Source organism: Balaenoptera musculus, chromosome 9 (assembly GCF_009873245.2).
Source record: "Balaenoptera musculus isolate JJ_BM4_2016_0621 chromosome 9, mBalMus1.pri.v3, whole genome shotgun sequence".
Classification (NCBI taxonomy): Eukaryota; Metazoa; Chordata; class Mammalia; order Artiodactyla; family Balaenopteridae; genus Balaenoptera; species Balaenoptera musculus.
In genome coordinates, this window is record NC_045793.1 from 63,011,087 (window position 1) to 63,032,660 (window position 21,574).

The following is a 21,574-nucleotide window of genomic DNA, read 5'->3' on the forward strand; positions in this document are numbered from 1 at the left end:
CTGTTAACAAAAAGGATTAGTTACATAGGACTGAATGAACTGATAAATATGGTTATAATTTTATGGTTTTTGTCCAAAATATTATTGGCTTTTAATCTGTTTTCCAGATATAAGGAAACCTTTCCCCTTAAGCTAATTATAATTTATAACAACTTGGTAAATTACACTTTTGTATGTAAAATTGAAACACTTATCTTTTCCCTCTACCTGATCCTTCCAGAAATTGGAAATTCTTGGGTTTCCAGCAGCCTTATCAGGTGAATAAGAGAGGTCACCTCCTGACAGGTGCAGGAATCTCAAGATATTTGGGGGACTTCAAGAAGAGAGAAATTCACCCAAATCTATAGATATTGCAGGCACAATCTGACGACAAGCCCATGGTATGGCTTTCCTGGTCCTGAGAGGCCTTTTAAAAGTTCAATCTGAGGTTCCTTATGAAAAGTTCCAGCAAAACCAATTTAAAAGAGCCTATGTGATCAATTAACGAGACTTACTTTGCAAACAAATTAGTTTTAATTTGGCTATATTTGGTAAAAATGAGGGCAATTTTAGAAAGAAAAGATTATGTTCAATGGATATTAAATTCTAGTTTTGTTAATTGAGGTCAATATTTACTGCTTAAGACTCACTTCCCAAGTAGCTCCTTGTTGCTATGTTACATTATTATAAAGTCTGAGTTATTAGGAGGATATTCTAAGCTTGTTTCTGAAGTCAATCACAGTACTGTATCTTTGGATGAAGATCAGATACCTCATGACCTGCAACCAGGAGATTATGCACACTGGAAAAGGCATCATTTAAAGAACCCTTATCAAGTATTCTTAAATACCTCATGCACAATGAAACTGAAGGGAGTTAACTCTTTAATTCATATTTCCCACTTAGGAAAGACCTCTGCATTGGACTGGTCTATAGAAAGGTCTATTGATTCCAAATAATATCCACACCAGGAAAAAAAGAGGATGACAGCAATGGTAGGCAGCTAACCCAAGAATCCAGACCAGGTTTATAAGCCCTATCATACTAATTTAATTGAACTCTTTACCAAAACTTTGTCTCCCTATCAACACTGAAAGTTATTGTTTTACTTCTAACCATATTTTGCCCCCCAGTGTTTAAGATGGAAAGAAAATTCTCTAATGAAGTTGTCACAGAGTATAACTACTCATGACACCTATCACTCCTTGCTTTAGGTCTACTGCTTGAAGCACATGTACAATGTTTTGCATGACAATTCAGTGTAATTGATAAAAATGTATAGCCTACAAAGTGTTTCCCCATCAGCATACCTCTGTGCTTATTTATTTTGTCTGACTATTTTCTCCTAATGTGGATAAGTAGGCAAATTATATACACATACACATACACATACACACACACACACACACACACACACACACACACACACACACAGACACAAAGTAGGCCTAGCACCGAGGGACATCATGGACCCAGGGCAGGCAGCAACCATCCTGGCAACAAGGGACAATTATTTTGATTATTAATGCTTTCTATCAAAAGTGGGAAATGTGGAGGAAATTTTCACATATTGAGGTCTGGGAAAGTAATTCTGGCTTATACATGACTTAAATTGAACTTTCGGCTAACCAAAACAGCCCGTTTGTGGCCTACTAAACATACATTGTACATCTGCTTTAACCACTGAAGAAAAAATTACTTTTTTAAAAAATGGAATAACTGTGGTTCAGGCATCCAAAACAGAGCTGGATGGCCATTATGGACGTGGTTTCAGACTATTTTACTATATTACTGAGAACTTGAGTTTTCTAAACAGTATCAGACTCAAGGACACCACCAGATGTTCTCAAAACAATATCTGCTAGCAGCTGCCAACCGCAACCTTACGGTCTCAAGGTCTCCTCTCGTAACTGTGAAACCTTTCTCTTACTTCAGGAATAGTAGTGGCAAACAAGGCAGCTCAAGTTATAGCCTCCCAGCTAGGCCCTAGATTCTTTAGCCAGAATAGTATTAGATAATAAAATTGCTTTATATTATATTTTGGCAAAAAAGGAAACATATGTGTATTGACCAATAGCTCCTGTTATGTATAATTTGTATCTCTGGACTGGACAGCTACATGTAAATCAATGAAGTTAGAACACTCCCTCATACCATACACAAAAATAAACTCAAAATGGCTTAAAGACTTAAATATAAGATGTGACACCATAAAACTCCTAGAAGAGAACACAGGCAAAACATTCTCTGACATAAATCATAGCAATATTTTCTTAGGTCTCCCAAGGCAATAGAAATAAAGGCAAAAATAAACAAATGGGACTTAATCAAACTTTAAGCTTTTGCACAGCAAAGGAAACCATAAACAAAATAGAAAGACAACCTAGGGAATGGGAGAAAATATTTGCAAATGATGCGACCGAGGGCTTAATTTCCAAAATATACACTCATACAACTCAATAACAAAAAACAACCCAATCAAAAAATGGGCAGAAGAGTTAGATATTTCTCTAAAGAAGACAAACAGATGGCCAAGAGGCACATCAAAAGATGCTCAACATCACTAATTATTGGATAAATCAAATAAATAAATCAAATCAAATAAATCAAAACTACAATGAGGTATCACCTCACACCAGTCAGTATGGCTGTCATCAAAAAGTCTACAAATAATAAATGCTGGAGAGGGCATGGAGAAAAGGGAATCCTCCTACACTGTTGGTGGGAATGTAAATTAATGCAGCCACTATGGAGAATAGTATGGAGGTTCCTTAAAAAACTAAAAATAGAGCTACCATATGATCCAGCAATCCCACTCCTGGGTATATATCCAGAAAAGACAAAAACTCTAATTCAAAAAGATACATGCACCCCAATGTTCATAGCAGCACTATTTACAATAGTCAAGACATGGAAGCAACCTAAGTGTCCATCAACAGACGAATGGATGAAGAAGATGTGGTATATATGTACAATGTAATACTACTCAGCCATAAAAAAGAATGAAATAATGCTATGTGAAGCAACATGGATGGACCTAGAAATTATCATACTAAGTGAAGTAAGTCAGACAGAGAAAGACAAATATCATGATATCACTTATATGTGGAATCTAAAATATGATACAAGTGAGCTTACAAAACAGAAACAGACTCAAAGGCATAGAAAACAAACTATGGTTACCAAAGGGGAAAGAGGGAGAGAAGAGATAAATTAGGAGTTTGGGATTAGCAGATACAAACTGCTATATATAAAATAGATAAACCACAAGTTCCTACTGTATAGTACATGGAACTATATTCAATATCTTATAATAAACTATAATGGAAAAGAATATGAAAAAGAATATATATGTGTGTATACCTACATACATATATACATATATATGTGTATGTATATATATTATATATGTATAACTGAATCACTTTGCTACATACCAGAAACTAACATAACTATAAATTACTAAAACTTAACACAACTGTAAATTGACTATACTTCAATTAAAAAGAAAACCTGGAAAAGTTGAAACGCAAATATGGAATAATTCAAAAGGCTACTTGTTTACTGGATGTATGTAAAGAGGACCCACTCCAAAACTTATTTTCCTGGTTTCCATCTAAAATAGGAGGACCATTTTGGGGAATACTACAAGGTGCATTTTAATCATTATCCTTATTGTAATATGTCTACTAATTTTCCAACCTTTGTACAGGTATTATGACAAAGCAATCAAAGAGAGAGGTAATGTTTTCATAATACGAAATGCTGATGCTAAGCTTGGAACTGGGGAGTATATCCAACTCTGTGTCCATTCCCCAGACTGAGGCAGGACTACACCCCATTTCAGCAGGAAGTATCCAGAGCCCCATTCCCTCAAAGATTTGGGGAAAGTTGAAACAGAGTAGGGGCTAAAACCAAGTCCTCCGAAAAGTGAGTTCCTCTGCCGAGTTAATGATTAACTTCTTTAACCAAAACTTTATTCCCTTTCTTGTCCTGCACTGGTTCCCCGTCAAGTTTGAGGAACATGAAAGAAAAGAAGGGATTGTAATCAAGTAGAACGCTATGGGGTCTTCCCTGGACAGATCCCTCCATATCCTCCATCTACCTCTTGTTTATAGAAAAACTTTAGCCTCCTAGGCTTTCCCCGAGTTCCAAAGAACAAATTTAATTAGAGACGCAAGGAAATGCAGAAACAAAGGAAAACAGTCAAACAAGACAAAATAATAGTAGTTTAGCCATTAAACAAAGTCAAGGACCTTTAGCTCCTCCTCAAGGGCTATAGATAATATTCTGAGCCATATCCTTGAGCTGTTTTGCAGCTACTGAAACCCCCACCAGGTGGAAGAAGTTAATTGAATGCTGACCACAAGCACGTAGACCCCAGACTGATTAGAACCAGAAGGTTGATGATGTTGACTCCTGATTACCTCACCACCAACCAGTCAGAAGAATGTCCACAAGCTGATCACGTACCCCACAACCTTCTCCCTCACCCTGCTTTAAAAACCGTTCCCTGAAAGCCATCAGGGAGTTCGGGCCTTTTCCTTTGGAAGTTAGCTTCTGGTACTACTTGCTTGGTGCCCTGCAATTAACGCTGCACTTTCTTTCACCGCAACCCAGTGTCAACAGATTGGCTTTGCTGCACACGGGCGAGTCAACCCAAGTTGGGCTGAGTAACAAAAGAAGCCAGTTACAAAAGACTACATTATCCCATTCTGTCCATTATAGGTAAATTCATAGAGATAGAAAGCAGATTAGTGGTTGCCAGGGTCTGGGGTAGGGTGGAATAGGGAGTCACTGATAACAGGTTACAGAGTTTCCTTTGGGGGTAATAAAACATGCTCTGGAATTAGATAATGGTGATGGTTGCATAACCTTGTGAGTACACTAAAAAGCACTGAATCATACACTTTAAAAGGGTGAATTCTATGGTATGTGAATTGTAACTCAATTAAAAAAAATTTTTTTAAATGCACACACACACGCACCAAAAAATAAATCCTACCACATAGATAGTTAGACGATGAGTGGGCTTACGTGCACGTGGCACAGTGCCCAGCAGAGTTCCTCATGGATAACAGCTGTTTTTATTTTCCACAATCTATGTAGGGTCAGAAAGAGTGAAGGTAGTACAGCCATAAACATGGTCACATTAGCCTAACATCTCTGCCTCTGATGTCCTCAGGGACATTCACTGCAGGGCCCTACCTCCTTCTCTGCCGTCCACTGCCTGGCGTTTGCACCGTTCCTCGCTCTCCGCTGGGCGGTCTGTCCGGTTCCCACCACCCAGGCTACTCAGGCGAGAGGCCCAGGGGTGCGCCTCCGACCCTGTCCTTCCGCAGACCCCCCTAGTCCTCCCTGCTCAGCCTCTACAAGCAGCCCGCTCTGCTTACCCCGCCCACCCCCGGAAACCAGGCCAGGAGACCAGGACACTTCGGCTTCACCCTGGACCCACCCCTCTCTCCTCTCCAGGTGCTTCATCTTTAACCATAGGTCCTGGTTCTAGGGCAAAAAACCTGCTTGGCCCTGGGCGTGCTCTCACACCACAGGCTCCCCATTGAAGCCCAGGATAAAGAGGCAAGGGCTCCCACAGGGCGGTTCTGAGGGCAGCTAACAGATGGGCGGCAGACCACAGGTAGCAAGAGCTCAGGCTAGTATGTCATCAGGATTTGTTCTCTCCTGCCAGCTTCTTCCTTCAAGCTGGAGCCAAAGTCACAGCTCACCCAGGATGGCAGCTCCTACTGGCAGGATAAAAATACCCCTCAGTTTGACTACTGAGCCCACCCCACGTGTGGCCAATTCAGCCATTAAGGGCAAGGAGAGAGGAAACAGGACAGAATGGCTGTGACTTCCCTGCAGGGAAAGGCAGTCCAGGGAGCCTCCGGCTTGCTGACACACGGACGATGCAGGATTTCAGGGCTCATAGGAAGTTCCAATCACATCGGTGCCCTCAGCATCAGCATGAAACCTCTGATGATTAGCGTGAATGTTTCTACTTTTATTGTTTCATCGACCCCTTTGAGGATTTATGGGAGCTCTAGACCATTTCCTCAGGAAAAAAAATCCACAGAGGTGCATTTTCACAAAAATTACATATGATCTCAGAGGATGTACAGAACTCTTGATGCTAAGAGGTCCATAAATCCCTGGGCCAGAATAGACTCTACAGTAAGGCAGAAAGCATTTAGAACCCAGCCATCAGAAATAGCAATGAGGTGCTGGAAAAGGATGGAAGCAAGGATGTTGATCTGTCCAGCGCTGCGTCCTAAGAATGCCTTCTGTCTGTGCTGGGGACAGGGGCACAGTGGGGGATACTCTAAATGTGAGACAGACCCTTGGGCGCCCACAGTTCAGGGCCAGAAACAGCAAGGAGACACCTCGGATCAAAATCAATAAAAGAGCTCCCTGGGTAGTAGCTGGAGAAGGAAGCCCCAGAGAGCTGATATATAATCCAGCCTCTACTGATGAGGCATTTCTAAAATCGATTGCCTCATCCCTCACTGGCAGAGGCGGCCTCTGTCGGGTTTTAGAGGTTTCCTGGGCACTTCCAATCAGCTCTCTGCTGGGCCACGTCATGAAATCACCACCCTAATGCCAGCAGCCAGCAGTTATCCAACGCTGAGATTGCTGTTCCCACCGGGGGGGGGGGGGTGGGGGGGGTGGGGAGGTGGGTGGGGCAGGGTTCCTAGCAGTGGAAGGAGGAGCATCTCAGTGCCCTTGAACATACTGGAAGTGCCACCAGAGTGTCAGGCCATTGGACCAGCGGGGAAAGGAAGAGATTTGATAGAGAGCCTCAGGGGCCCCAGAATTCCATTGAAAATAATCATGTCCTTCTCCAGGAGGACACAATGACTGTGGCTCCTCTTGAGAACTCTAGAGCCCATCATTTGGCCTGTTGAGAGCAATAGAGTCCTCAGGTCAGTCTCTTACCGATTAATTATCAGAAGGCAGGACATAGGTGTATATTTTGTATTAAGGCCAAAGATCCTGTTTTCAAAGAGGTTCAAACGTCAGTTGATCAAAGGAGTCTGAGAGCACTGGAGCAGCCCGGGGCTGTCTCCAAGGTTCTGGCGACCACCTGCCCTCTCCCCTGCTCCACCCCCTGTCTGGTCTATACCTCTCTGCTTCTGCTGGCTTGGTGTTTCTGATTACAAGCCTCCCATTGCTTTAGAGTAACTGTGCCTTGCTTCTGTTAATTTTGGTATCTACAGATTTGTCCAGCTTCAGAACCCAAACTCTAATGACTGCCCTGTATTACTGTGCTAGATTCTATTCCAAAGGGTGTAATTTAATGACTGGTCTAAAACCTCAGCTCTCAGTTTCTAGCAAACACCTTGAAGTAAAAGAAGCCTTGGCCCAGGAGTCAGGCAATGCGGGCTCTAGTCTTGGTTTTCCACTAACTTATATGTCTTTTATGTCCCTTGGGTCCCTCAGTCTCGTCACCTGGATATGAGCAGATTGGATACAAAGAGATCTGTGATCCCTTTTGACTTTCCTGAAGTCAGCTATAGGTCAGCTGCAAGGTAGGGATCCTCCATGGGCCACTGAGAGCACCAAGCCTTCCAGCCCCAGTGCTGGGGGTGACTTCAAAAGGGACCCCAGTGGGGTTCCTGGAAAACATTCCAGTTCTTTAACACAGCTCACTCCATATCCCTCTGGAAAGACTACACAGTGTCTCCTCAAAGTCCTTCCAGCGGAAACTAGAGTGGATCGCTATTGCGTTCTCCTTCCCAAGGCCCATTCCCTCTTCCTCTAGTAATGGTGCCCTAGTTTTCCCTTAAGGAACTATCTTTTCTTTACTGCCAGTCCTTGAGGGTTGAGCTCCAGGGATAGGCTCATGAAAAGCTGGGCAAATAGCCTATTTTTCACCCCAGTGGTTGACTGATGATTGGACCAAGGACAAAAGGCAGACTCAAATCAAGACTTTGGCTGGAGATGCTGGTGGCCTTTTGGCCTCCTTATGAGAAGAGTCTGTTGGAATGAAGCAACACAGAGGGAATCAGAGCTGGGAGCTGAAGAGGGGATAATTGTTGAGAACATCATTTGAGCCCCTAGATCCAGCCATGCATGAAAGCCTACACCTGGACTTTTTAGTTACCTGAGCAAATAAATCCACCCCCACTTTTTGTTGTTGTTGTTTAAGTGAGTTTGAGTTGAATTAGGTGTCAGTAATGTGTTCTTTGAACTTTCTGCTTTTCTCATTCATGCATGCCCCTCTGTTGCCAAATCCTAGCCATTTTTGATTAAAAGAAGAGGAAGAGGAGGAAGAGGAGAAAGAAGAAGAAGAAAAGGAGAAAGAAGAAGGATAAGAAGAAGTTGTTAAATCTAAAAGCTGCATGAAAGGCAAGGTCTAATGTAGTGCTGGTAATTATATAGCACTGTTGCCACCACTCCCTGCCCTGTACCCATCACAAATATCACTCATTTATAAGAATTCTTCTCAATGCAGAATTCTTGGCAGCCATTGCCAATCATTTGGAGTTGCCTCCAACCTGAAATCTATTTTCCAACAAAGCTAAAGAGACCTACATCATTACACTGGGACTGGGACTGGGAGATGGTTTAAACCAAAGCAGAGGATTAACGACCATGGCCTGTCTGGAGGACACTAGTTGATCACAAAGACAGAAGCAACTTTGATATACTGGCAAAATCAAACAGTGCTAATAGTTAGCCCTGAGCCACTGCCAGGGTCAGCCCTTGGGGAGGGGTCTCAGAGAGAAAAGCATAGAGTTTGGTTAATTGGCCCCTGGAGCTGAAGCCTGGGCAGGAGAGGTCTGGTGGGTGCCATCTTAACCCAGAGGGCTAGGCAGCCTCACATGGCAGCCTTGGCGGGGGGGGGGGGGGCCCTCAGCCCTGGCCCACACCCAATGTCAACACTGGCCACAACATGATGGTGAGCCCCACCTACACGCCAACTGGCAACTCAGGGCTCCCAAGGCTGCCAGTTCTGAGCAGGTAACATTTTCTTGGGCATAAACCTCTGATAACAACAAGTGCTGGTTCTTTCTAAGTTGGCACATTTCTAATTCTGAAGCTGACGGATGCTTTTCCCACTCTCCCAGAACTCAAAATCAACTTGACATTTCTAAAATTACATTTTGAAGGCAATGAATCTATAAAGTGCAAATAGAAACATTCTGGCTCCCTCCCGTAAATGTGAATATTCTTTCTATATTAGCTGAGACAGGAGGAGTGGGGAAGGGAGGCTTGCACCTCCAAGGGATGGAAGTGTTCAAGGAGCAGGTGCTCTCTGAATGTCCCTGAGAGTTCAGAGCAGCCTCACGACATGGGATGAAAATTAAGCAGAAGCAAGACAGGGCACGAAGAGGTGAGGCACCTTCGATTTCTAGACGAAGACAGCCCGGCCCCGACGTGGGTCCCAGAGGAAGCCCCCTGGCTGGGCCGGCACACAGGACGCTTAAAAGAGAATCAGGCAGCAGCTGCTTCTCCTTAAACTGGAGAGGTGGTCGAAGGGGCTTTGTGTGAGCCACGATCGAAACACACCTATCAAGAGGGATCAAGAGCCTGGCCGAGAGGACTGCAGATGGGGACAGGGAATTGAATCTTTTTTTTTTTTTTTTTAACAAAAATGTAAAAATCCAGGGAGAAAAATGCCTCTTTTTTTTTTTTTTTTTTAAATTGTAGCAAAGGCTGTCCAATGACCACAGTCCTCTTCTCCCCTTCACGCACAGATCAACCGTAAAATGCAACCTGTTAGTATTTAAAGTGATCCATTCAACAGAAAAGAACCCCGCACCCCTTGCCCTCCGCCAGCCAAGCTCCCTGGGCCTCCAGCCTGGACAGAGAGTGTCAGGCCCTCCTGCTTCACCGCCTTACAGGGGCTGCTGTGGGTTTTTACAGCTGCAAACAAATGGGACCCAGGATGAAACTATGAGGCCTTAATCAACATTCCACACAGGGCAGCTCCATTCAGCAATCATTAATCCAGTGCTTACAAGGTGACTCCAGGGCGCTCATTACTGGGGAGGCAGAGAAGATTTGGGGAAATAGAGGCCTTGTTTTCTGGGATCGCAATACCCGGCGGTAGAGGCAGATGCACACAGCACAGGCCTTCTGAGGAGATGGGAGGACGAGGGAGGGAGATGAGGAGCATTTCTCCGACGGAAAACTGCGGGCTACACTTCGAGAGGTCCCTGTGGGGGAGGTGGGGTCTGAGGAGGCGCCTGAGGGGTGGGGGCAGGGTAGTGAGCTGGGGCCCCGGGGCTGCACACCCATCTCCTCAAAGACCACGAATGCGGGGCTGAGGAATCTGCTAAATGAGATTCTAACGAGAGAGACCCCTGTGGAGAGCCGCGCTGCTCCGGCCCGGAAGTGAGCTGAGCTGAACAAGCCACATCCGCACCGCCGGGGTCCCGGCGCCATCTTACCTGCGTCTCCTCCCGCGCAGAGGGAGGAGCGCCTTCCGCAGGCCGGGCCTCCCCTGGGCTGGGCAGGCCCCCCCTGGGCTGGGCAGGCCCCCCCTGGGCTGGGCAGGCCCAGCGTCTCTGTGCACGTGGAGAAGTGGCCCCAGGAGACCCTTTAGGGGCTGGGGACTGAGGCTGCAGGAGCGCAGCCGCGCTCCTAACACCTCCCGGCCCAGCTGAGCTCGTAGAACCAAGGCCTGGCTAGTCCGTCGTAGACTCCGCCCCGACTCAGTGAAAGGCGTGGAACACGGGCTTCTGCGGACGTGTGTGGCCTCTCAGCCCCTCACCGGTGACACGGGCGGGAAGGAGAGGCACCAGCCCTGGGGTCTCTGACAAAGGTGGATTATCGGAGTCGCTTATGTGCCCACACGCAGAACTGCCGCCCTCACCCCTGCCCGCGCTGGCAAGAGTCCCCGCCCCTCCCCCACTGCCGTACCTGGGGGATGCATGGGTCACATCAGCAGCTTCATGCAGGTGGGACCCGTCCTTCTCCCCCCGTCCCTCTCCAGCCTCTACTCCCACAGCACCTCCCCACTGAGTCCACACGACAGACTCGTTTATTAACTTGACTTTGCGTGTCAAATATCTTTTCCGTTTAATTAAAAAAACAAAACAGTTAACGTCACAAGGGGCTCCAGAAATACATGCTTTTGAATTCCAGCCATGGAGAGGACTAAAGGAGAGCTGGGATCTGCAGATATGGATGCTTTCCGCAGAGGGATTTGTGCAGCCCCGACAAGCTCACTGCCCTTGAGAGAAGCCACCGCACAGCAGGCAGGGGCTGTGGGACAGAGCCTTTGGTTGGCGGGAGCTTCACCCAGAGCTCTCCGAAGGTGGCTCGGCAGGAAGAGGGAGTCTCCCTACAGCCCCCCTCTAAGGGGGGACACGGGCAAGGGGGTACGAGAGGAGGCATTTAAGCCTCCCTAGCCTCCCGCCGCCTCTGAGTCTGTAGGACACCTTATTTAAACCTAACAAAAAGTAGGTTTATGATTTGAACTTGGACCTCGTAGCAGCCCAGGGACACGTCGGCACGATGCAGTTGTGGGCAGGAAAACGGTGGGTCTGGAAACCGCTCCCAGACCACCCTGTATCGTCAGGTCCACATAGAGAACACACGGGAACCCTTTATACCAAATAAAAGTAAATAATTATACCAATATAAACAGGGCCTTTGACCCTTTCATTTTATTAAAATGGCACGTAAATATTAAAACAGCATACTGATCACTTCCTACATCTGCAAGCCCCCGGGTGTGCTGATTTGGAGCCGCTTGTGGGCTCCTTCCTGGAGGCTGCAGACTCATGCATTCAGCAATTCATGTTCTTTGTCGGTTTTCCCAACAGCATCAGGATTTGATAATGGGTCGAGATCGGCGAAAAGGCTGAACCAGGCAGTCAGGTCCGAGGAGGGCTTGGCAGGCTCTGGGGAGAAAAGAGCAAACATGAGCACACCTACCTTGCTAACTCCCACCTCTGCCAGGCTGCAGGCAGGTGGGTCCAGGTGCATCTTGAAGAGGCAGGACACTCAATCTGACAAACCCCATTGCTCTTTGTCTCTAAGCCTTGTTAGGGTATTCCATGCCCCCCTGTTGGCCGGTTGGCTGAGTAACATTTTTAAACCATGGTCTTTATACAGTTCAGTGCACAGTGATCCTTTGTGTTAACCCACACCTGCACCTCCACCCAGCGATGGCCACAGCCCGCAGAGCTGCCTGAAACCCCAGGCCCCATGCTTCACCGCCACCAGGAAATATCAGTCATTTCAGAAATCACACTGAATGTCTCAAGAAGCAAGGTGCTTCCTGGAGGAATCTTTTCAAATCTGCTGGGTTAAGAGAAACACCGTGGTTACTCTTTTCAGCCTTCAAAGCAACAGGTCCAGAAGGGGGGAGGGGGGGAGGATGGCACCTAGGCCTGACTGCCCCTCTTCTCTCAAGGTCACTGCCTTCTTTAACCCTCTCCCATCAGAGGAAGGGGGCCTGTGACAGGCCTCCCCTTCCCCACTGGGCTCTAAATTGCCCCCATACCCCTTACACTCCAGCCTCAGTGGAACAGCCTTCAGCTGTCCTTTCACCAAACCACCTGCCCTAACTTCTTGAGTGCCACGATTACAGAGCCAAATTATTTTCCAGATGAGGAGAACATTTTCAAAAGAGCACCTGATGCAAGTGATTTACAAATAAGTTGGGGGCTCTTCTCTACATAACTCATTCCACATGAGACTCTAAGTTCATTGGCTTGGATGACCCATGCTTTTTTTCTTTCTCCAACGGGTGGGAGTATCAAAAGCATGAAGTAAATGTCTCTCTGACAGGTTATCCTTCTAGCTGAGAGCAGCTAGGAATGTGCTTGCCATCTGGTTGAAAAGAGTCTCAAAAAATATTGGTAGCACAAGTTGCTAAAAGTGGTTATACGAGAGTGATAGAGAATATTGATGGGATTATACCAACATACACAGGGCTTTTAATCTTTTCGCTAAAAAGCACTTAAACATTAAGACAGTGTACTGATCACTTTATACTTCTGATTCTCCTCCCTTTGTTGTTCAAAGTCTCCTGTGGATATATTATTTTATAATGAGATAACAATGCATCTATTATGGAGATAAGCTATTGCAAGCAAGACTAGTTAGTAACTGTGCAAGTTATTACTATGTAACATTAATTTCACATTGTGTGCAGTTAGCCCCCAAAACACTTGGTTTATTTTGATATGATAAACTGAGACTTCAGAGATCTCAATACAGCTTGGTGGGAGCGGGGGAGACATCATTTTTTTTTTAAAAAAAGGGAGTAATTTCTCTTTCTTTAGTCATGTAGGAGGTCACACAAGGAAACTGTATGGGGCAAGATTGACTTAGGCGGATTAGTGGGTTCTTGATAGAGAGTATCAAGATATCTTAGAGACAGCACCAGCGAAAACACTCTCCACAGCTCCCCTCCCCTCCCCAGCACCTTCCGATGGTGGGTGTGGCCCTGCTGTGAGGAGCCAGGTAACTACACCTCAGGGGCTTGGGGGTCCTCACATTCCCCAGACCTCCACTGCCGGAGGGAAAACCAGGTGCAACTATTTGCACGACACCCAAAAAACATCAAGGGAATGCTTTCTGATGATAATAAAATTGACACTTCCTTTAACTTCCTGTGGTCAACACAGGGAAAGTGGGTGATGACCAAAGAAAGAGAGAGAGCTGCAAATACAGATGAGATCTTCCTCAGGCAGATGTTTTGTCTCAAAAGAACAGATTTCACAAGCTCCAAAGGCCCTCTTTTGACAACTAAGACACCTGGCTCTTCCTGAAAAGCACTAACCAAATGCCTTGTCTGGTGGAAGCAATGGTATTTTCAGCTAAGGATCGCCAACCTCAGTGGCCTTTTCTCCCTTACTGTTGTCACCCAATCTTGGGAAGCACCCGGTCACATGGAGATAGATGTTTGAGTCTTCCTCATTAGATTTGATAGAGGGAGTTATGAATTAGGACATTAAGCCAGGAAAAAAGTTAGAACGTTAGTTCCTAGGATCATGCCGAACTCTCCACCCATGCAACCCCTCCTTTGAACCCAAGGTACTCACATGGAAATTAGTAAAGAAATAAAGAAAAGGGTGTTAGGCCGGTGAAAATGAAGGCAACTCATTTAAGGGGGATAGAACACTGTATTACCTTTCACTGCAGGGCTACTGCCATTTGGACTGCTTGCCTTTGGTGCTGGCCGTGGAGGAGAAGTAGGATTGACATTGCTCTCTGACAAGCCTAATGTTCAAAACCAGAGGTTGTTAGATCTAGGGAAGGGCAGTTACACTGCCCCATCAGCTCCTGGGGCACACACATGGCTCTCAACTCTGACGGCCTTCAAAGAGAAAGAGGAGGGTGGTGTGCAAAGACCCTTCTCCCATGTTCCTCATACCCGGAATATGTTTTAGGGGAGAGTGGATATGTATAATCATGCCCACCTTAAAAGTATGGGAAACTAGGGAAAAGATTGCATTTTGAAAAGCAAATGAGAAATTGCTAAGGTTAAAGCATTTTTGCTTTCACTTTTATACCCATTTTTCTTACCAAGTGACATCATTTCATGGTCACCCCAAAGATTATCAATAGTGTTGCAAAGAAATCAAGTGCCTTGTTTTCCTGTCACAAATGGGGAAAGCTTAAAAAAGTGAACACCATTAAATGTAGCAACAGAACTAGGGAATGGCTGGTCTTCTCTACTTCCAATATGATCCAGTTCATTTATTTTCCATAGAGCTAATTTAAATTGGGAAGTTTAGTTAATACAGAGAAGTAAATGGTAGTCCAGTCCAAATATATGAGGGGAAAGAACATCCCCTTAACTTGATGTCGTACCCTTACAAATGACATTGATCTTGTCTAACCCACTGTTCTGAAAGGCCCCCTGTGCTCTGCCTGTCCCTAATGATTAAGAGTCATTTAGCAGTCCTGCTTTGGGGGAAGCAAGCCTAGTTTCCCCCCAGTATTTACTGTCTGTGCTGGATGTTTCAGCATGACTCATTTAATTTAGAACTTTACCATATACTTCTTTGCACGTCTGCTTTAATTCTTCATGTGTAAGTCCTGTCTTCTCAGTGAGACAGGGAACTGTTTCTTCAATGTGCTCCATAACACCTAATGTGGTACAGGTAGGTGTGTGTGGGTTAAGGTCATTGTTGATTCTCACTGTGAAACGTAGACCATCAGATGAGGCACCACTGTTGGGTCCAAATGGTTAAAACTGTATCCTTTCACTGGGATGCTCTGGTCGCAGTGTTTTCTACAGAAAAGGTTTTGTCTCTGATAAGGCCCCCATGAGACATCACGTTGAGATGGCAGAGTTCAGCTGGGGCAGTGAAACCAATTTCTGGAGCAAGCAAGCCACTCAGTATATGCCACAAAAATGATAAGGTGTAATGCTGTTTGTTTACCCTGCCATTCTAAGATTTGTGATAAGGGACCTAATTATAGAATCATACTATATTGATTAGCTTGTACTTTTGTCTCATCTCCTAGAGTTCTGAGCCCCTTGAAGGCAGGGACCATGTATTATTCATCTTTACCTCCTTTAGTGCACTACCTGGCACACGATGGGTGCTGAAATTAAGATAAACTATTGAAGAACTCTTTTAAATCATGAGAAGTACACTTATGAAGCTTTGTTTTAAGAGATGGCAAAGCAGTGCTTGGCGCAGTAGATGCTATAATACTCACTGGTTGATTATTTCATTTTAGGCAAGTAAACACAAACGTCTCTATGAAGACTAACCAATGACAAATGAAACAGGTGGCCTGTGACCTATTTATTGGGTCTAAAATAATGAAAACATAGAGAGGGTTTAAAAAGTATTGTTATCCATTGGAAAGGTACTTGAACATGTTGCTAACATAATTCACAAACAACAAAAAGCACCAGATTTTAAAGGAACTTTTTGGGAAGATGGAAATGTTCTAACACTAGACAGTGGTGATGGCTGCACAATATAAATTTACCAGAAATCCTTGAACTGTTCTCTTACAATGGGTGAATTTCATGGTATGTAAATTATAGTTCAATAAAGCATTTTTTAAAAATGACCAGTATTTGGTGTAATCCAGGAGTAACATAACCTCCCTGTTTCCTAGAAAATTGGCCCATGGGCATTTTCCTTCTAAACCCAAATCACATAAATAGTGGTAAATGTAGAAAGTTAAAATTGCAGTTTCGTTGGGTGCCAAATAAAGCTCAAAGAGGTAGCATCTAACTGGGTCAATTTTACCTTTTTCCCTACAATCCTCTTCTGGACACCAAATGTCAAGACCCACCTGTGCTCTGCAGAGCCTGTGTAACTTTTCGTCAATGCCTGAAGCCTGGCCTCCATCTCTTAGGGCAGTGGTTCTCAGAGTATGGTGCCCGTGCCACTGGCAGGGGCATCACCCACTGAATCAGAATTGCTGGGGGTGGAGCCCGGGGAAGCACAAACCCTTGGCAGCTGTCATGCAGTGTAGTGTGAGAGGGCCCGCCACAGATGGTCCCCAAGGAACTGCCACGGTCACCATCTCTGTCAGGATCAGTGTCATCTTGGTTGAAGCCAGAGCCGGGACAAGGAGAGAGGTCCTCCTCGGAAACAGAGAGGTCTGCTTTCAGGACCCCACCTCCCAGGTCCTGGAGCTTTAAGCTCCTTGACCTTGTCAGGCTCTCTGAGTTCAGGGAGGCCCACACTTCCAGAAAGATCCTGAACAGATGCAGAGAAAAGGCAGGTGAGGGGTATGGAAGTCCACCACTCCAGGATCTCTGAATGCTATCTGATACAGTGGGAACACGAGAAAATTCTTCCGATTTCAAAAATATGCACAACATTTGTTTTTTAAAATGGCGGCAGAGAATGCTGGAAAAGAGGTGGTTCAACCATTGTCTTTTTCAGAGTATAAAGTGGAACACTTTCCTACAGGAGGCAGAAATAAAGCCACATACCAAAACGGAGCTCCCCTCACTTTATGTGATGGACATGTTCCCAAATGGCTATAAACAAATAAAATGACTGTATATCAAGTCATATTTTTAAAGTACCAGAAATACAAGGCGTATTTTTAAGCCTATAATTTAAAGGATTATAATGGCAGACTCCTTTAAAAAGACAGTGTCTTCTAATTGGATTCCTTTGTAACTATGGATTTTTGAATATTGCTCATCTAAACACTCATGAACATGTGGAAGTGATATCTGGAGTGTGACATGTGGAATCTATGGGTTTGGGGGCTTCTCTGCAGCAGAGGACATGGAGAAGGATAAGCGTAAAGACATCCCCCTTCGGGGACTAAGATGATGGGGAAAGTATACCTCCAAGTTTCCCATCACTGTTCCCTTGTCCCATAACGTGAAGCAGAAACAGCAGCCAGTTTGCCAAATCACAATCTCTCCTCAGAACAGCTATTAAGCATAAGTCTAACAATCCAACTATATGCACATGAGGGGAGAAAATGGTACAGTTGTGACACCAGCTATATACATATATTTTAAGCAAATACTAAGCTGAGCTGCAGTTTCACCCCCACTCATATCACTTTGGGAATTATTTAGGGGAGGGGTGCAACTAGGGTAATTATGGATGGAACGCCAAGCCAGACTTCAAATGTCTTGGCTTCTATCAGGAAAAAAATGCTATTTAACGAGAACTTACTGTTGCTAATATTCCTGTAATTGCCATCAACTGTTCTCAAGTTGGTATTAATTAGTTGGCTGAGGCGTTTTTAACAGGAAGGTGTGGCTGGAAAGATGTCTCCCCATCTCAGAGAAATTGTTTCAGGAGATGGGTGGTGAAGAGTGGAGGCAGGAGAAGCTGAGAGCTCTGTGAGCAAGATGACGAGCCTAGCTGTCGGTTCCTGTGATATGTCAACCGTGCTACCCGTTTGCAGGAAACACATATAAAATTTTATTGGAGCAATCCTGCCCCCCTTTACTTACATAAGGGAAAATATAAATCAGCCAGAAATAACACCGGCCAGCTAGAGCAGCAAGTAAAGCCAAAATAATACCACCCAGAGTAGCACTTCACCATGAATGCAATATTTCACTAACTGGGAAAGCAAAAGCCCAGGCTGGGTTGATGAGCACAGCCCAGGGCGCTCTGGGGTGGGGTTGGCCATGAAGGGGAAAGTGGGAAGACCATGGTCTTGGTGGCCAAGCACCAGCCTGCTGTCCACACCTTCTCTGAGCCCCACTTTCCATACCTGCAAAGGGTGGATAAAAATTCCTGCCTCATTAGGTTGTTGTATGGATAAAATGGGATCTTGGTGGTGAAACGAGGGAATACAGAGGCTGTAAAGAACAGGCCCTTAATAAATCTAAGCTGAATCTGGATTTCTGTATAAGTTAGCAGACATGAGAACCAACCCCTGAGATTGTCTTAGGACTGTTTTCTTTCTAATTAGTGATTCAGTGTCAGTTGATCTCTCCCTTCCTTCTTGCCTGCCATCCATCCATCCATCCATCTACCCATCCATCCAGATGTCTCTGTCGAACATCTTTTCTAGGCACTGAGCTATGATCGGGGAAATATGATGGTAAGCAACACAAACATGGGCCCTGCCCATGACAACCTTAAAGCAGACAAAAAATTAAATCAATTTTACAATGAGGTGAAATAAGAGGAATGATTAAGTACTGGGTGTAAAGGGAATGGAGAGCAGAAACACCTAACACTGACTGCTGGGGGAGTCCCTGGATGAAATGACACTGGACAGGAGAATCTGCAGGATGAGAAGTTAGCCAAGCAGAACAATCATCATGACCATGCAGGTGGGTGGAGTGCTACGAGAGGAGGTGAGGGTCAGACTCCCTGGAGTCCAGCTTACAGACGTAATAAATACATGGTTCTCCAGCTGAACAAGGTCATTGAGTCATGCTAAGTAAAGGCGTGGGGGGTATGGGCAGTGATGAGACCGGGTCAGGCCTTAAAGGACTCTGTAAGCCAAACTGAGGAGTTTAGACCTTATGTGAATCGTGGATAAAACCACAACAGCTTGGCAAGTCATGAGACCTTTCTGGGGTCCCTTGATTTCCTCATCTATAAAGTGAGGGTAGAGTAGATGGTCACCAAGGTTCCTCCGATGGACTAATGGAGGCAGTTAAATTCTGCAGATACCCAAGAGCTGGGGACATGCCCAGCAGGCTTAGAAAGTGCTGCTTCTTTGATGGAACAAACAACGCCAATGGCTCACGCTCTGTGTTCAGGTTATCTTTAAATGCGGGCCCGCAGCCTTTTCTTTCACATTATTCCATTTGAGTCCTGGAAATATGTTAGCCTGGAGCAAGGCTAAGCCAGAAACAGCAAGAGGAGAGCTCTGGTTGAGGAAAGGTAAATCTAAGAGAATGATCACGCTAAGCTTTCCATTACATTAGCTTTAAATGGAAACCCACCCAGATGGCAAGAGCACCTCGGAATTAGGTAAAACAAAAGAATATCCAGAAGGAACAAAGGGCTGTATGTTTGTGAGAATCTGGAACAAGACTCCTCACTTTGGTTTCCAGAATCCTAAATTAAAAGATGTCCTGGTGCACTTATTTTGAGGAGATGGTTATCTTTTCAGTATCAGCGTCTGTTTCTAAATTAAATTTTGGATGTTGGTGGGGAATTAAGAAGAATGTTTAATGAGGCCCATCAGCCTTGCCGGGTCTCTACCTCAGGCAGCCCCTCTGGCTGGCCCTCTTCCTACTCACTTTAAGAGGCCTCAGGAAGGTACAATTTTCTCATCACTGTATGACACAGAAAACCCCAGCCCCTATCATGCTGGCAACTTCAGAAACCCTTAGAAAGTCTAGCTAAAATTAACTCCTTCAAATTTTTTAGCACAACTTGATCCTAAATGTAAGTTCCTTTGTTTTGCTCTCCTAGAGGTTGAAGTAGGTGGGGGAAGGAAGATATAATTGTTCTCTTACTAAATCCCCCTTCCTTTCTACTTCCCCAGAGCAAAGGAGAAGAGTGAGGACAAAGGCCAAAAAAGAGAGGAAGGCAGAGGAGAACAGAGATAAGGAGGCGAGAAGACTGAAGAGGTGAAGGAGGGAGGGGGAGGGAGGGGGAGGGTTTGGAGTGCGGAAAGGCGCTGAGGTATCTGCGGCTGTGGCCTGGAGCCACCCACCTCTGTCCTGTGAACACTGCCCCTGAGGCTACAGCTCTGCCTGGACCTTACAAAGAGCTACAAAGGCGGTGGGGAGACTGAGCTAGACAGCACTACAGTGAATGAGGGGGCGATGGCTAGCACAGGCGAAGATTTTGTAGACAATCTCGATTTCATATATTCTATTCTGGAACGTCACCCAACTTTTGTGGTTGACACAACCCTGCCTTCCCACACCCACATGCCTCCTCCACGACTGCGTGGTTTCCCCCGTCCCTGTGCACACCCAGGAAGCCCAGAGCCAGGATAACAGTCTTTACGAGTCCTGCTCCTCCAGAAGCACCCAAGGCAAGGCCTGAGGGAGCCCGTCCGGGAATCGCGTTTGCCGTCAGAGACACGGTACTTGGAGGCAACAGAACAGAATGGGGAAAAGCATGGATTCCGGAGTCTGGTGACTCAGGCCCACAATCCGGCCTGCCTCCTACCAGAGGTATGATCTCGGGCAAATTACTTACTGCCCTGTTCCTCAGTTTCCCAGGCTGTAAGTTGGAGATGATGCCAGTACCTGCCTGGGAAGGGTGTGGTGAGGATGAAGTAAGTTAACACACGTAAAGCACATGGGAGTGCTTGGCCCACAGCGCATGCCATACGGACTGCTGGTTCTTATTATTTTACCACGATAAAGGGCAAAGTCACAGAAGCAAACAGTTTTAGACTTCAGCATCTCTGAAGTAGGGGTTAATCCGGGGATAAGAAGATGACATTTGTGGAAAAGTAGAAAGCTCCTTCAGATGACTTGGGTCTCTCCTGATAGATTATTTAGTGAGTCTAATACCTCGTATTACAGATGAGAAGGCAAAGGCCCAGAGAATGAGTAGCCTGACCAATTGCTGCAAAGTGAGTGCAGGGAAGGGAGTTTACAGAATAAAACCCAGGCTCTGAACTCCCTACCACTGTTCGCCTCGCTGAGCCAATATGCCAATGAGCCTTTCTACTCCACGTTTAGTTTGACTACTTACTTATTTCAGTGGTTTATTTGATTTAGTTTTTGAGATAATCTGAATAATCAGGGGAAGTAGTTTCAATATGAGGCGTCAAAAGTTTAATGATTATTTAGATTCTTTTGCAATTCATGTGTATAGATGGATTTTCTAGACCATGGATGCAATGGGAAAAAATCTAGAGCCAACATCCACCTTTTGCTCTTTTTTTAGGAGGTTGGAGGGAGTCCTGACAAAAGCACAGAATATGGTTAGAACTGGATTACATGATCAATCATCAAAGCAGGGAGCCCACTCTTTATCTGTACATGTGTTTTGAAGGTTTCCTGAATCAGAGGGCAGCACTGGGGCAGAATTGTTGGGGGTGCCTGCTGGGAACCTGTAGGTGTATAGAAGCTGAATGGGCTTCCTCTTTAAAACACTGAAGTTCACTTTTTTTTCTGTCATTTTGAGTTCCATAGACATTCAATTTATGGCTGTTGGCATGCAAAGGAAACAGGATAACTCAGAGGTTACAAAATAACTCCTTTAACATTGATCTTGATAGAACCCCAGCAGAGGAAAGGAAACTTTTAGCAGCC

At 45.2% G+C, this 21,574-nt stretch overlaps 1 protein-coding gene across 15 annotated transcripts in view; it reads right to left on the reverse strand.

Annotated features, from left to right (window-relative positions):
- Positions 1-10,984: 10,984 nt before the first annotated feature.
- The window catches only part of ICA1 (islet cell autoantigen 1), a 142,048-nt gene continuing 131,458 nt past the window's right edge, over positions 10,985-21,574 (reverse strand). For 9 of the 15 annotated variants that reach the window (XM_036863383.1, XM_036863379.1, XM_036863381.1 and 6 more), the window contains 2 exons: positions 14,068-14,157; positions 11,561-11,828 (listed from right to left, as the gene is read on the reverse strand). In XM_036863383.1, the coding sequence (XP_036719278.1) occupies positions 11,707-11,828; positions 14,068-14,157 (212 nt within the window). In that variant the 3' untranslated portion in view covers positions 11,561-11,706. Of the gene's footprint in view, positions 11,829-14,067; positions 14,158-21,574 lie in introns of all 15 variants that reach the window. The other 6 variants (XM_036863393.1, XM_036863380.1, XM_036863391.1 and 3 more) reach the window with 2 other exon arrangements.